Source organism: Leucoraja erinacea, chromosome 32 (genome assembly GCF_028641065.1).
Source record: "Leucoraja erinacea ecotype New England chromosome 32, Leri_hhj_1, whole genome shotgun sequence".
Lineage (NCBI taxonomy): Eukaryota > Metazoa > Chordata > Chondrichthyes > Rajiformes > Rajidae > Leucoraja > Leucoraja erinaceus.
In genome coordinates, this window is record NC_073408.1 from 3,858,140 (window position 1) to 3,873,524 (window position 15,385).

Here is a 15,385-nt window from a genome sequence, read left to right on the forward strand (position 1 = left end):
GGTTGATACGAGCGTCAGAGCTCCTGCAAAATGAGGAAGATAAGGGAAGAAGCCACATGTGCCATCAACTACGTTTGCAGGGAGAGCCTAACTGGAGCTCCTCCCAGACGGCATTGATGGGTGGGAGCGGTAATTAGACTAATTGCAGACTATACAGAGACAGAAAATATTATAGATGGAAGTTTTCGGGAGGCAGATGCGTTCAGAGCATGGAGCGACATATGGGATTGTTATGCTAGCTATTACGAAAATTGAACAATGTGTTGGACGGGCAGCTGAATATTATGGTACCAATGCTTCCAAAGTAACAGGTTGAAGTAACCATATAACAATATAACAATTACAGCACGGAAACAGGCCATCTCGGCCCTACAAGTCCGTGCCGAACAAATATTTTTCCCCTTAGTCCCACCTGCCTGCACTCATACCATAACCCTCCATTCCCTTCTCATCCATAAGCTTATCCAATTTATTATTAAATGATACCAATGAACCTGCCTGCACCACTTCCACTGGGAGCTCATTCCACACTGCTACCACTCTCTGCGTAAAGAAGTTCCCCCTCGTATTACCCCTAATCTTCTGTCCCTTAATTCTGAAGTCATGTCCTCTTGTTTGAATCTTCCCTATTCTCAAAGGGAAAAGCTTGTCCACATGTATGAGAGGCCCGGGGAGTTGCACTATTAAGTATGGACAATATCGTGGCAGTACTTAAGAGGTGACATAAGAGGGAATGCCCTGTGAGGCCATATAGGTTGAACTTAGAAATAAGTGAATGGTTATCACTTTAGATTATACTATGGACCCTCAAATGTTCAGAATTAGCGGGGCATTCATATTGGGAAATCATAGATAGGTGCAGGACTAATATATGTCACAGTAGGTAATTATAACGTCCTAATATTGGTAGGGACTGCCTCCCACTTTTCTCTATAACTTAAAGCCAGTTTATCTGCAATGTTTTTCAATTCTCATGTAAGATGTCTTGAAACATTAACAATTCCTCTCTCCACATTGACGATTTGACCTGAGTATTTGCAGCATGCTCTTATTTTTATTTGTTTCCAGCACCCATATCTATTATTATTACTTGAGTAATGATAGTTTATTTTAACTAATGTATTGTGTGCCCCCTTTTTTCTTTAAGCTACATATTTCGGTTGAGCTGCACTAGGCTTGGCCAGTGGGCAATTGGCTATGTCACAGCTGATGGCAACATTCTCCAGACCATTCCTCACAACAAACCCCTCTTCCAGGCACTCATCGATGGATTCCGTGAAGGCTTGTAAGTTCACAAATCATTCTTAATGCCATTATTATATAATCTTGTATATGTTCATCAGCTTTACTTTAGAATGTGCATTAATGTTTATTAAAACATTTTAAAGCAGCTTTCAACTTGTATGTTTTCATCTTTGACTAGTATTCGTAGTCTGTGCTAAGGATATTACACTGTCTTTGTATGACAGTTCAATAGTTAATAAAATATGAATATCTCAATCGTGTTGAATGGATATGACAGTTGGTAAGATTTTAGAGTATTATAAAGGCTGAGGTTACGGAGTACTCGGAAGTTCACAATAAAATATGCTGAAGTCAGCATGGCTTTGTGAAGGGGAGGGTAATGCGTGAATTCTTTGAAGAAGTAAATAGCAGGACAGACAAAGGAGAGTCGGTAGATGTTGTTCTTAGATTTTCAGAAAGCCTTTGATGAGATGCCACATGTTAGGCTGCTTAGGAAGATGAGAGCCCACAGTATCAAAGGGCAGATACTAGCACAGATAGCAACACAAAATGCTGGAGTAACTCAGTGGGACCGGCAGCATCTCTGGTTAGAAGGAATGGGTGATGTTTCAGGTCGGGACTCTTTTTCAGTCTGAAGAAGGGTCTTGACCCGAAACGCCACCCATTCCTTCTCTCCAGATATGCTGCCTGTCCCGCTGCATTACTTCCGTATTTTGTGTCTGCCTTCGATTTAAACCAACATCTACAGTTCTTTCCAGCACAGATAGCAGGTTGGCTGAATGGCAAAAGACAAAGTGTGGCAATAAAGGGGGCTTTTTCTTGTTGGCTGCCAGTGACTAGTGGAGTTTCGCAAGGGTTGTTACTGGGGCCGCTACTCTTAAAGTTGTGTATGAATGATTTGGACGAGGAGATTGAAGGTTTTGTAAGGATGATATGAGATTGAAGAATTTGTGGATGATATGAAAATAGGTGGAGGGGCAGGTGGTGCAGAGAAAGCAGGGACTCTGCAGAAGGACTTGGACAGGTTGGGAGAGTGGGCAGAGAAGTGGCAGATGGAATATAGTGTAGCAAAGTGTGGAGTCATGTATTATGGTAGTAGGAATAAAGGCGTAGATTATTTTCTAAATGGGGTGAGAATCCAGAAATCGGAGGTGCAAAGGGACTTTGGAGTGCTGGGTGCAGGAAGTCTTTTAAATGAGTTCCAATCTCTTGTCTATTCTAAATCCAGTTTGTTTTTTAAAGATGCCAATTAATTCCCTCATTAATTTTATTCTTTGCTTTTCAACCATGCGGTGGAGGTTGGAAGTGTTTCCCAATTTCTAACCTCAGTCAAAATGTGACTTTTCTACATCTCTTTATACAAATCATGTTATACCTCACTCATATCTTCTGCAGATATACTAATTATTGCTTGTGCTGCTTCTATGAATTAACAGAAAACCTTGTCACTCCCTTCTCTGAACCCTGTCTCAAGTTTCAAAACACTGTTAGAAATAAGATCTACAAAAACATAGTCACTTGTCTTCTAATTCATATTTACGTTGTAATTAAAATAAATGCTTGCACTCCAATAACATTTAAATCTTATTTCTGATTCAGTCTTCCAGTTTGATATGCTCCCTTAAAAAAAATTAAAACAGAATGGAGAAGTGAAGATTATGGGAGTACCATAATAATTCAAAAATTCATATTAATTATATTGTTTGTACTGTATTCAGAGAAAATGTTTGACCTGTTTGTTTTGATTTTCACCTGCTCTTAGTTACCTATTTCCTGATGGACGCAGTCAGAATCCAGACCTGACTGGTTTGTGTGAACCAACGCCACATGATCATATCAAAGTGACACAGGTATAGTAAGGGAGATGTTTAATGCTTAGCTTGGGAAATTCAGTGCTGCTTTTGACAAAGTTTCATTAACTTTTGCAATCTCATGTTATGCAATCTTTAGTTCATACTGAATCAAAATGAGTTGAAAAGCTTTTATAATTTTCTTTTCCATGGTGCTTGAGATATATTCAGCCCAAACTCTGCACTTTTTATTTGTTTTGACTGGTTGCTGCGACTAATTTCAGATAATGTGTCTCATGTAGTGCTTTGCTTGAGTCATTTTGACTTACTATGCTACGTTTTCAGAGTCTACCAATTCTGTGCTTAAATCATGGTTTAGGAGCATGTCATCTACTTCTACTTCAGGTTGATTCCCATTTGCTCTCTATTGGAAGAGAGCATGGTGTTTGTGCCATTTCTTGTTGATCATAGGAAATATTCATATTTAGTTTGTGCGCGCTCACTAATTTCAAGCTCAACTGGTTTGGGGAGTGGGCCCAATTGAGTTTTATAGGGGTGCGAAAACCTGTGAGCTGAAAGGGGTGTGACAATCTGAAAAATGTGATCTGATTGTTGAAGGTTAGGAAAGCAAATTATTGTTTTAGTGTGTATTAGAGAAGATGAACTTGAAAACCCAGAGCAAATTGTGTCAAATTTAGAACTTCATTGACTGAAAATGAATGTTAGCGCTATTTAGATTAACTTTCATCGCCTTCATGTATGTTTATGGCATTTTTCGAGAAGCTACTATACTTTCTCTGTACCCTGCAATAATGTCAAAAAGGATGTGATACGATTAAATGTCCTGAGTTTGAGATTAATTTGTGTGTCCTTACACGGCTGCTGCAATTTCTGAAAATATTTTGTGATCTAATACATTGCTTGCATGCCCATAGCAATATTGTGCATCGTTCCATTAATCATTTTTATACCATATTTCAGCAACATCATCCTAAGACCTGTCATTAGGCTTGAATTGCATAGTAAATGGCACACTATTATATTGCTTCTCCACAGCCACCCCAGACCCTGGTGCAGTTGATGATAATCTGTTGATTATTTGTGCAACATCAAATGTTGGATGAGATGATATTTCACAAACGTCAATGATGGAAATTTTAAATCAAATTTAAAGCTATATTTTGTTTCTGCCAGTAAATTTAACATCCTTGTCAGCACTCTATTTTGTATCGCTTTTCTAATAAATATATACATCAGAATTTCCAACTACATTGATGATAGGGCCAAGAAAGCACCACCAGCACTTCTACTTCCTCAGTAGACTAAGGAAGTTTAGCATCAGACTCTCAGCAATTTCTATAGATACACTGTAGTAAGCATTCAATGACAGCTTGATTTGGCAACTGCTCAACCCAAGACATCACAAAATTGTAGAGAGCCAAGTCCATAACAGAACACAGGCTCCCTAAACACCCCTCCCACCACCCCTCAGTCGATTCCATCTACACATCATGCTGCCTCGTGACAGCAGCCAACATAATGAAGGACCATTTACACCCCGATCATACTCTCTTCTCCCCTCTTCTGTCAATCAGAAGCATTACCACCTGATTCAGAAACAGCTTCTTCTCAACTATTATTTGACTAATAAGGGTGTAGTCACGATTTCCCAACCTACATCAACATTGTCTTTTTCTATCTGCACTTTCTCTTGAAGAGTATTGTCATAACACCATACATATTCTGTTTTTTTGCACTGCCTGTTATACTTGTACAACTACACGAGCTTGATTGTACTCGTGTATGTGACGGTTGTCTGGATAGCACAGATATCTCTGTACTTCTCAATTAATATAACAACATACAGATTACCATATTCTTTGCAGAACTATAATGTGCAAATGGTAACATTTTCTACATTCTAAACTGTTAAATATGCTTCACATCTGTAAATTTCAAATTCCAGTTCAATTTTCCAAAGCATTGGTGTACAGGGTGAGTACAATTCATGTCAGTACTGAACCAAACCCATTGTACATCACTACCCACTGTCACCCACTCTAAAATGCTGTGATGGAGTTTTGCCCTGAAATATGATAATGCGTTCAAATGATTTAACATTGAATGTAAAATGCTGCCTAATTTTTGACGATAGATGATTATAAATTAATTGAACTTCATTGCTTTGAATTAGATGACATTAATTAGATTGCGATCTTGTAATAATTTGCAATTACACCCACATATCCAATTTTTAAGGTAAGCTTATGGTTTTAGAAGTAGTCTAACATTCACATCTAAAACAGCAAAAGCACACACTCTTTAATGAAAGCTGCATTTCCTGCCTGTACACTCCCTGTTTATAGTTCTGCACACCTTTCTGGTGTTTCATGCTGGCAATAAAAAGGGGAAATTAAAATATTCACTGATAGCAAAATATTCACAACACTGTCAAGCCCGTAGAAAATTATTTTTGGGAATAGATGATCCTGCTAAGTTGGCTCAATTGTCTGGTTGGTAAAGAAAATTAAGTTTAGATCCAAATTCAACCTGAGTATTTTTTTATTATTAACCAAGTTCCCAATTGGGAAAAGGATAAAATAGCAGAGTTATCATGTCTGTGTTCATTTAGCCCTCTGAGAAATATTTGTGATCAGTGCCCATGGATAAGATTTCCTCAATTTATGCCTAACCTCAGAATGCAGGCTTGGATGTGAAGAATGGCCACTTGTGTTAAAGATATTAGAAAGTGTCTGTCATTCATAAAACTTCAAAAAGGTGGGTGGGATCCTTGAGAGAAAGCTGAAAAGTAAATAATGGGAAAAAATTGCAGTATTGAATTTCAACAGCACCATAATTTTCATTTTTGGATTTCTCCTCTGCAAGGAACAATATGAACTGTACTGTGAGATGGGCTCCACCTTTCAGCTCTGTAAGATCTGTGCAGAGAATGACAAGGATGTCAAAATCGAACCATGTGGTCACCTAATGTGTACTTCCTGTCTTACAGCCTGGCAGGTAAGAGAATAAAATTCAAAAGTTATTTATTCATTGGTTAGATCAATGTTCTCTTTGAGCATGTTCTGTTGTCACAGCCACTTTCTTCCAACTGTGCAGGCTTCTTGTATATAAGAGTGTGTTTTTTAAAACTCGGTGAAAATAGGTCATCAACAAATAGTGACTCATAAATACCTGTAGTTACAAAATCACTTCAATGGAATTAAGAGTGTATTTTTGGTTATAATCTTTCATCCTAAACATTCAGGTCCTCCACAGTTGGCAGAGGGTAGCTGCAATGTGCACCATCTGGAACATGCACCTAAGCAACATCATTGAAATATATTGTAGACGGTGAAAAATGATCAGCATTGGATCGGCTGTCAGTTATATGTAGGGCTCGGTATTTAATTTCATTCTTTTTTTTTTCATGTAGAATGGCCAAATCCTGTTTTGAACTGTATTATACCACTCTCCAAAATGAATTTCTGCCCCACGTTTGTTTAAACACATCTTTTGTCAAATCTATGTTGAGGAAATATAAGAAATTATCAATTAATGAAATGATTGATGAAAACTTTACTCATATTTTAGCAGGTTATTTGTTGTACATTAAGCAATGCTAATCTAGGTCCAGTAAATTATTACCTATAAATGAAGGATCAATGTGGTGAAATTACAATGAAGGGCTTCATGAGTTTTTTCACAGCAAAAGCAGCTTGTAGTAAATGTTAGCTGATCTCACCAACTCGTGGATCAGATTGTGGTGATGTCATGTGTAAGAAGGAACTGCAGATGCTGGTTTAAACCAAAGATAGACACAAAAAGCTAGAGTAACTCAACGGGACAGGCAGCATCTCTGCAGAGAATGAATGGGTGAGAACCTTCTTCAGACCTGAAACGTCACCCATCCCATCTCTCCAGAGATGCTGCCTGTACTGCTGAGTTACTGCAGCTTTTTGTGTCTATCTGTGGTGATGTCATACTCTGTTGCATATGGTATTTTTGCAATTGAGCTTGGAGGGGGAGGCTTTTATTAGTGGTGAGTGTCAAAGCAAACATTGAAGCATTTGTAATCACCTCACCAGAAATGCTAAGTGTATGATCCATCTTCACCTCATGAGATGTCCACCACTACTAATTCCAGTCTTCAAGAGCTGAGGCCCTTGGATATAGTAACTGGTTAGGAACTTGGAAAAACCCCTGGCCACTGTGCACCTTTCTCCAGGACTATGAGTCTATAGCCATGATATTCAGGATGGCAACAAACCTGATCATGTGGGGGAATTGCCCAAGTATAATCTACCCAGAAAAGGAAATCTTAAACAAAATCTGTTTAATTAATGGTACACAAAAAAACTGGAGAAACTCAGCAGGTGCAGCAGCATCTATGGAGCGAAGGAAATAGGCAACGTTTTGGGCCGAAACCCTTGTTCAGACCCTTCCTTCGCTCCATAGATGCTGCTGTCATGGCAAATATTTCTGTATTAGAAATTATAAAGATGAAGTATACATAGGGTAAAGCACCATCATTCAGTATCTTTGCACTGATTGTCCCTTTATAGGTAACCATAGTTGATTCAATTCCCTATGCTCTATTTAGGAATCGGAAGGTCAAGGATGTCCATTTTGCCGTTGTGAAATAAAAGGCACTGAACCAATTGTTGTGGATCCCTTTGACCCGAAAGATGGGCCATGTCCAATACGACTGGGAATGGAAGCAATGTTATCTCCAAATTTTGACGATGAAGATGATGACCGCAGTGATGAATTGTTTATGATGAACAAGCTGGCAAATGCAAAGGTAACTACAGACTTCAGTGTGTGTGATCATTATTTCATGCAAGGTGAGAAGAAGTGTATTAAATTAGTAAAATTGACATTGACAAATCCACACTTAGGAAACGCTGTTTTCAGTTTGTGTCTTCTGAATTGTGCCAGGAATATTGAGGAAAATCTTTTCATTGGTAATTTTAAATTTTACTGTAATGCCAATGAATGATTCAAATTGCAAGTTATACAAATTGAGGAATAATTGTGCTTCAAATATTATATTCACCGCATTCCATAAAGAATTGATTTCATTTCTGAATTTTTTTTATATTGCTGCTGTTTTCATATTTATTCTGAAGTAGAAACTTCATTAATTATCTCCAGTGTTCATTCAAATTGGAAAGTATAATTTTTCTATTTGTCTGCTGTTGAACACAACAATCTGGTTAAGAAAATTGTGCAAGGCCCTGCAGGAAAACATAAAACCCAACAGTAGTGATCTTTGGTAATCTGAGAAAATTAAACATTTTATCAAAATTAAATACAAAAGATTTAGTTGTAAACTACTTCCAGATTACCTATTACCAGATAAAGTGATCCAAGATCAATGACCCCAGCATTAATGCCTTCATTGCATTTATTCAGCTACATTGTGTAGCTTACATTGTTCTCATGCCCAATAACAGGAGCTGTGTAACAGGATATGATAACCAATTGGACAGAGGTGAAGATTCAACGCTGTTATTCAAATCTCCATGGAAAAACCTTAAAATGTGCTCTCTAACTTTTTGGAAAACCCTGGTCCATAATTTCGCAGAGGAGGTGTATTTGGCATTGAGAATCTAAAATCTGTGAATTGGGAGCAACATGCCTAACATAAGTGACAGAAGCTCTACAATAGCACAGTAACATTATTTCCTCAAAAGACTGAAATATTTCTTATTCAAATGTGAGTTTTCTTCTGCTTGCTGATTTATCCTTTTAGTTGCTCATAGAAACTCTGTTACTTTACAGTCCAGTACACATGAATTCTCCTTGGTGCCCTTTCAACACTTGACCCTAGCATTTCTTGGCCAGATTGTTTTGTACGTTGCAATGCCAACTACAGTGTAAAAGTGTAACTTCATTTGAAATATTTCCTTGAGCAGTGTTTTCTACACAAATGCTCCACGTTTTGTTTTATATAATTGAACAGGTGGACATCTTAACTTGATCCTGATCGCAATTATGCTATTTATGTCTTGGAAGGCATGGTAATTTCATAGCATTTCCTTCCCTTTCCTTCACTGTAATATCCTCCCTCCCACCCCCTTGTATAATATCTTGCTAAAAATGTTCACAAACTGAATTATCTTTAGAAGTACTTCAAACTCGAGTTTAAATTGGACATTAGGTAATTGTCCCTGTTGTCTTAACTCCTGGGATTCTAAACTACTTTTTTTTCCTCTGACTTCCTCATTTGGCTTTGACCAGTAATGGTTCACTGCAGCCTTCTGCTGAGGGGGAAGTGCAAAGACTGATTCCAGGAAGGGCTGTGGGTGTATCCGTCCATAATAGCACACTCTCATCCGAATCCCAATTCAATTGAAATTATTTAACAACATTCAGCAGGAAATGGGAAACAAGTGTGTAATTGTTAACCCATTTTTATAAAAATAATCAAGTATGCAACGGACTTGATCTGTTTTTGAAAAGTTAATTCTAAGATCTTTCACACCTTTCACTGGAGAGATCTTTTAAAGAAGAACTTAAATGTTTTTCCACCTTTGAAACACTTATCAAACACTTGAATATTTATTGAAGGTACACAAAAATGCTGGAGAAACTCAGCGGGTGCAGCAGCATCTATGGAGCGAAGGAAATAGGCAATGTTTCGGGCCGAAACCCTTCAAAAGGAAAACAAAATCGCAGAAGCTTAAATTTTTTACTGATATGATTCAACTTTAGAAATTGTGTTTTGCCTACTTCCTGAGCAGAACTCATTAAGCGTTTGTTCTCCTAATTATACTTGAGCAAAAAACTCTTAATGCATTATCAAAGTAAAATGCATTCCATCCATTTCATTAAAAACATAGTTGTTTTGCAGGTATTAGAATCACGCAGCTCCTCAAACTAAGCAGTTGCAAACACAAATGATGCCTCTTTAGAAGAACATCGTTTTAACACTAGCTCCTTACTTTATTGTCGAGTTACATGCTTTTATGATCTGATTTTGGGGTTTCTTTTCCCCCATGATACCAAGGTAGTTTTTGCAGTCTTTCCCCTATCAGTGAGGGCAGCATGGTAGCCTAACGGGTAGAGTTGCTGCCTTACAGCGCCAGAGATCCGAGTTCGATCCTGATTATGGGTGCTGTCTGTATGGAATTTGTACGTTCGCCCCTTGACCTGCGTGGGTTTTCTCCGATATACTCCAAGATGTACAGGTTTGTAGGTTAATTGGCTTGGTGTAGATGTAAAATTATCCCTATTGTGTGTAGGGTAGTGCTAATGTGGTAGGGATCATTTGTCTGTGTTGTCTCGGTCGGTCGAATGGTCTGTTTTCGTGCTGTATCTCTCAACAAATTAAACCGTGCAAAAGCAGTTTCTTCTCAACATCAAGATACTAGAATTCTGCCCGTACAAGGAGTTTGCACTCCTTCATAAAGGAATTTCTAGCTGCTAATGTTGTGAATCAGATTCTGTTATCGGCTTCAGGTATTCATAGTTTTCCCAACTGTTTGGCATTACAAACAAAAATATTTGATGTTGTTTTGCTTTGAATTTCTTGTTGTAATGGGTTATCTGTTCTTTGCTTTGTCTTTGCTCCTATATTGGAGTATGAATTGTCATGCGTCTCCTTTTTAAGTACTCGCTGGGTGCCAATTTTCAAAGTCTAGTCTTACAGGGTAATCTTTGATGGAGAGAAACTACTGCCATCTTCCAATTGTCAGCATTGTGTCTGCCAGCATCAGCACCAGATGGGACATTTAGCTATTAGATACAAGGAACTTGAATAGCTTTCCCTGGTCAATTATTTGTTTTTGGAGATTTTTGTACGGGGAACAAAATATTTCTTGTGGAGCATTCACCAAGACGGCCATTTTAAATTAAATGCATTTTGCAGTAGAGATATTGCGAAATCTTTCTTGTAATTGTTCATTACAATTTGTGTCCCGTACAGATCGAAAGGCCTTCATCTCCCATTGCCCCAGCTCCTAATTCTGCACTTCCACCCGTTCCTCCTCGTTTAGATCTGCTACAGCATCGATCGCCCACTGTTTCCAGTGCTTCTAGTCCTTGTGTTTCACCTAAGGTAAGGAGCTATTTCATTGGAATAACAGCATTTTTGCAGACAACAGAATTCTGGCTATTTGAAGTGTGAAGAAAGTTTTATGAATCCATTCCAGAATCATAGCATTTAAGAGGGAACTGCAGATGCTGGAGAATCGAAGGTTTTTTGTGTAACCCCAGAATCATAGCACATTGTTATCATGAAGTTGCATGATAATGACAGTCATTGTTTCACTTTAAATTAAGTAACGGTGTCAAGAGGCCAGCTTTCATCAACCTGGATTGAGGAAGTTGTGGTGCGGATGTATATGGCAAAGCTATAGCTCTAACGGACGATGGACGTTTGGTTTGTGGTGATTAAAAATACAAAACTGACACATCTGCCTTAAATTACAATTTGAAAATGTGTGACCGTTGCCACTCACTATGTCATGTGTTAAATGTCTGTGGAGAATAGAGGGAAAATTAGAAGGAAATTGAAACTGCTGCACATCTTGTATAAACATTGCCATTTCTCTTGTTAATTTAGCAGCTGTACATGAGGCTGAAGTATCTGGGGCGACTCGTCAATCTGCAATAAATCTTTATTCAGATGTTAGCTCTTGCATCACTAATACAGTTTATCATTCTTGATGGTATTTTTTCAGTTATGAAGCTCAACGTTCCTTTCCCTATGTATGGGGGGAGGGGGGACTGTATAAACACTGCTGTAATTTCTACATGGTGAGACAAAAATGTATAAAAATGGTCTTTATGAAAATCTGACAATGTGCGCTTTAACCACATGTGATATTTTTTTCTATTACAAATCTCAAATTGTGGAGTACAGAGCCAAATAAATAAATGATGGGTCTTTGGTCCAAACATTATGGAGGGCCCTGTAAATTGGGCCATATTTAAGCACTTGTAAATAAAACACATGTTCAATTAATCAAAGTGTTTTATTTGTGGTTTTTTTTCCCCATATAGGCTTCGTCGGGTTGCTTGCATAAGCAGGACAAACCTTTACCTGTTCCTCCATCTCATCGAGATCTACCACCTCCGCCACCTGAGCGACATCCATCTGCAAACTCAGAATCTCGTATGCAGAGGCGTCCCTTACCAAGCACACCAAATGACATCCCAGCAAGAGATAAGCCACCTCTTGCACCACCTAACCGACCTGGAGAACCTTGGAATTCACGACCTCAGGCAACTAAAGCATCTGCACAGACACTTAACCTTGGAGATAGGTGGACAGGCAGAGAGTTGTCCAACAGACACTCTTTGCCTCTACCATTGACGTCTCTGATAGATACCAGGACGGATGCAACTAGGCACAGTAGCTCGCTTGGGCTTGACAATGTCGTGGTAAGAAATACACCAGTGTCATTAGATTTTTTTTCTTTTAGGTTGGGTATTTCATCACCAGGTAGTGGGATCTCTGCAATACAACTTCTTAATTTAGTTTATTATTGCCCTGTGTACTAAGGAACAGTGAAAAGTTTTTGTTTGCGGCTATCCAATCAAAAAGACTATACATGGTTACCATCAAGTTGGTCATAGTGCGCAGATAAAGGTTACAACATAAAATCTGATGAAAGATAGTTTAAAGGTCTCCAATCACTCTCAGCTGCTGAGAGGACCATTCAGTTGCCTGATAACAGCTGGGGAAAAAAACTGTTCTTTAATCTGGAAATAACAGCACACCCAGAATCTTTGATACATAGAAACATAGAAATTAGGTGCAGGAGTAGGCCATTCGGCCCTTCGAGCCTGCACCGCCATTCAATATGATCATGGCTGATCATCCAACTCAGTATCCCGTACCTGCCTTCTCTCCATACCCCCTGATCCCCTTAGCCACAAGGGCCACATCTAACTCCCTCTTAAATATAGCCAATGAACTGGCCTCGACTACCCTCTGCGGCAGAGAGTTCCAGAGATTCACCACTCTCTGTGTGAAAAAAGTTCTTCTCATCTCGGTTTTAAAGGATTTCCCCCCTTATCCTTAAGCTGTGACCCCTTGTCCTGGACTTCCCCAACATCGGGAGCAATCTTCCTGCATCTAGCCTGTCCAACCCCTTAAGATACAGGTTTTCATTTCTTGTAGTGTGCACATGGTTTTGATTTGGATAAACTTTTTGCCAAGGTATTTACAAGATTCTTTACTGCTACAGTTTAACTTATGATGTGGAGCTGAAACCCGAAATTTAATGAAACGTTAACTTGAGATGTGTCATGAAGTTTAATGAATGAATACGTTTATTGGCCAAGTATGTACACATACAAGGAATTTGCCTTGATGCTCTGCCTGCAAATAACAATACCACATACAGTAACAATTAAGAATGACACATAAAACATTAAACATTAATAATGAAGCATTATAGTTTAAACATGTGAATAAAATAAAATACCAGAGCAATTGGAGGCTACAGACTTTTGGTTATTGAATAGAGCTACTTGGGGAAAGAAAACAGTTTTTGTCTGGCTGTGGCAGCTTTGACAATGCAGAGTTGCCTCCCTGAGGGAAGTGCTTCAAAGAGTTTGTGGCCAGGGTGAGAGAGGTCAGAGATGATCTTACCCGCTCGCTTCCTGGCCCTTGCAGTATACAGTTCGTCAATGGGGGAAGGTTGCAGCCAACAACCTTCTCAGCTGATTGGACGATTCGCTGCAGCCTCGTGTTTGGTGGCTGAGCAAACCAGGCCATGATGGAGAAGGTGAGGAGAGACGCTACGATGGCAGTATAGAATTGGAGCATCGTTGCCTGCGGCAGATTGTGTTTCCTTAGCTGCGCAGGAAGTACATCCTCTGTTGGGCCTTTTTGACTGTGGAGTCAATGGTAGCCCCCCATTTTGGGTCCTTGGAGATGATGGTTCCAAGGAAAGTTGAAGGCAGTTTCTCAAAATGTAAAGTTTTATTAAACAAAATGTGGAAATTGGCATAGCAATGGGAGATAAATATTTATCACAGCTATGTGGAAAAGTGTTGCATATAGCTATACAAATTATTCCAATAGCCAGGTATGATGTTAGGAGAGCTAGACAAAACCATAGGCCAGGTGTTCATTATGTTTATCTGATAGAGAACTGTATTCAACAAGAATTAGGGCAGCTGAAAAGGGAGAACCATGATCTTGTCACAATGCATTTTAAGCACTCTTTCCTGTTATGTTTACCAAAACACAAGGGAGACATTTCAGTGCTGAAGTTAATACATAGAACCCCACTCTCTGGCACCAGGATTAAGTTCTAAGGATCTTTGATTCCACCTTCTCCCTTGAGCCTCATATCCGCCATGTCATTAAAACCTCCTTCTTTGATCTCCGCAACATCGCCAAACTCAGACCCTCTCTCACACCGCCCGCTGCTGAAAGACTCATCCATGCCTTCATCTCCTCCCGACTGGACTATTGCAACTCACTTCTCCTTGGCATCAGCTCCACCTACATCAACCGACTCCAACTGGTCCAGAACGCAGCCGCCCGACTCATCACCCATACCAAATCCTGGCATCACATTACTCCAGTCCTCAAACAACTTCACTGGCTTCCCATCTCCCACCGGATCACCTACAAAATCCTGATCCTCACCTACAAAGCCCTCCACCATCTGCCCCCCCCCCCCCCCCATATCTCACTGACCTCCTCTCCCCCTACCAACCCTCACGGTCCCTCAGATCCACATCAGCTGGTCTCCTCTCCATCCACAAGTCCAACCTCCGCAGTTTTGGGGACAGAGCCTTCTCCAGGGCAGCTCCCAGGCTCTGGAACTCCCTCCCCCAACTGATCCGCAATTTCCGTGTACCTCACCATCTTCCAGTCCCGCCTCAAGACCCATCTCTTCGCCTCTGCCTATCCTTAGCCCCACGTGCCGTCTCTTTTCATCTGTGCATTAATTGCCTCGTACTGTGTTTTGTATTGAATTCTGTATTTACTTTGTGTACTAGTCATGTCTCTACTATTTATTTCATTCCCCTTACATGTTTTTCCTCTACCTGCTAAATTTTTGTACGGTGTCCTTGAGACTCTTGAAAGGCGCCCATAAATAAAATTTATTATTATTATTAAGGAAAAAATGAGTTTTGCAGGATGCATTTTTGAAGTAATCTTATAGAAATACAACATAGCAATCTGTGAAAAAGATGATCTAGAAAATTGTCAAGTGTAAGTTGAGTTAGATTCAGACAAATTAAAAAAATAAGATCTGTGTGGAGTGATCATCCAGACCCATGAGTACAGAAACTGAATGTTCTAATTTCTAGTCAGAATCTGACTAGCTCTCCCCCTGAAGTTGATGTGGTATGGTGAGAAAGGGGTCAATATTATA

General features: G+C 39.4%; 1 protein-coding gene across 2 annotated transcripts in view; it reads left to right on the plus strand.

Annotated features, from left to right (window-relative positions):
- The window catches only part of cbl (Cbl proto-oncogene, E3 ubiquitin protein ligase), a 105,290-nt gene that overhangs the window by 74,466 nt on the left and 15,439 nt on the right, over positions 1-15,385 (plus strand). For both annotated transcript variants that reach the window (XM_055660586.1, XM_055660587.1), the window contains exons 6-11: positions 1,148-1,285; positions 3,008-3,095; positions 5,922-6,053; positions 7,636-7,836; positions 10,966-11,097; positions 12,045-12,425. In XM_055660586.1, the coding sequence (XP_055516561.1) occupies positions 1,148-1,285; positions 3,008-3,095; positions 5,922-6,053; positions 7,636-7,836; positions 10,966-11,097; positions 12,045-12,425 (1,072 nt within the window). The remainder of the gene's footprint in view (positions 1-1,147; positions 1,286-3,007; positions 3,096-5,921; positions 6,054-7,635; positions 7,837-10,965; positions 11,098-12,044; positions 12,426-15,385) is intronic.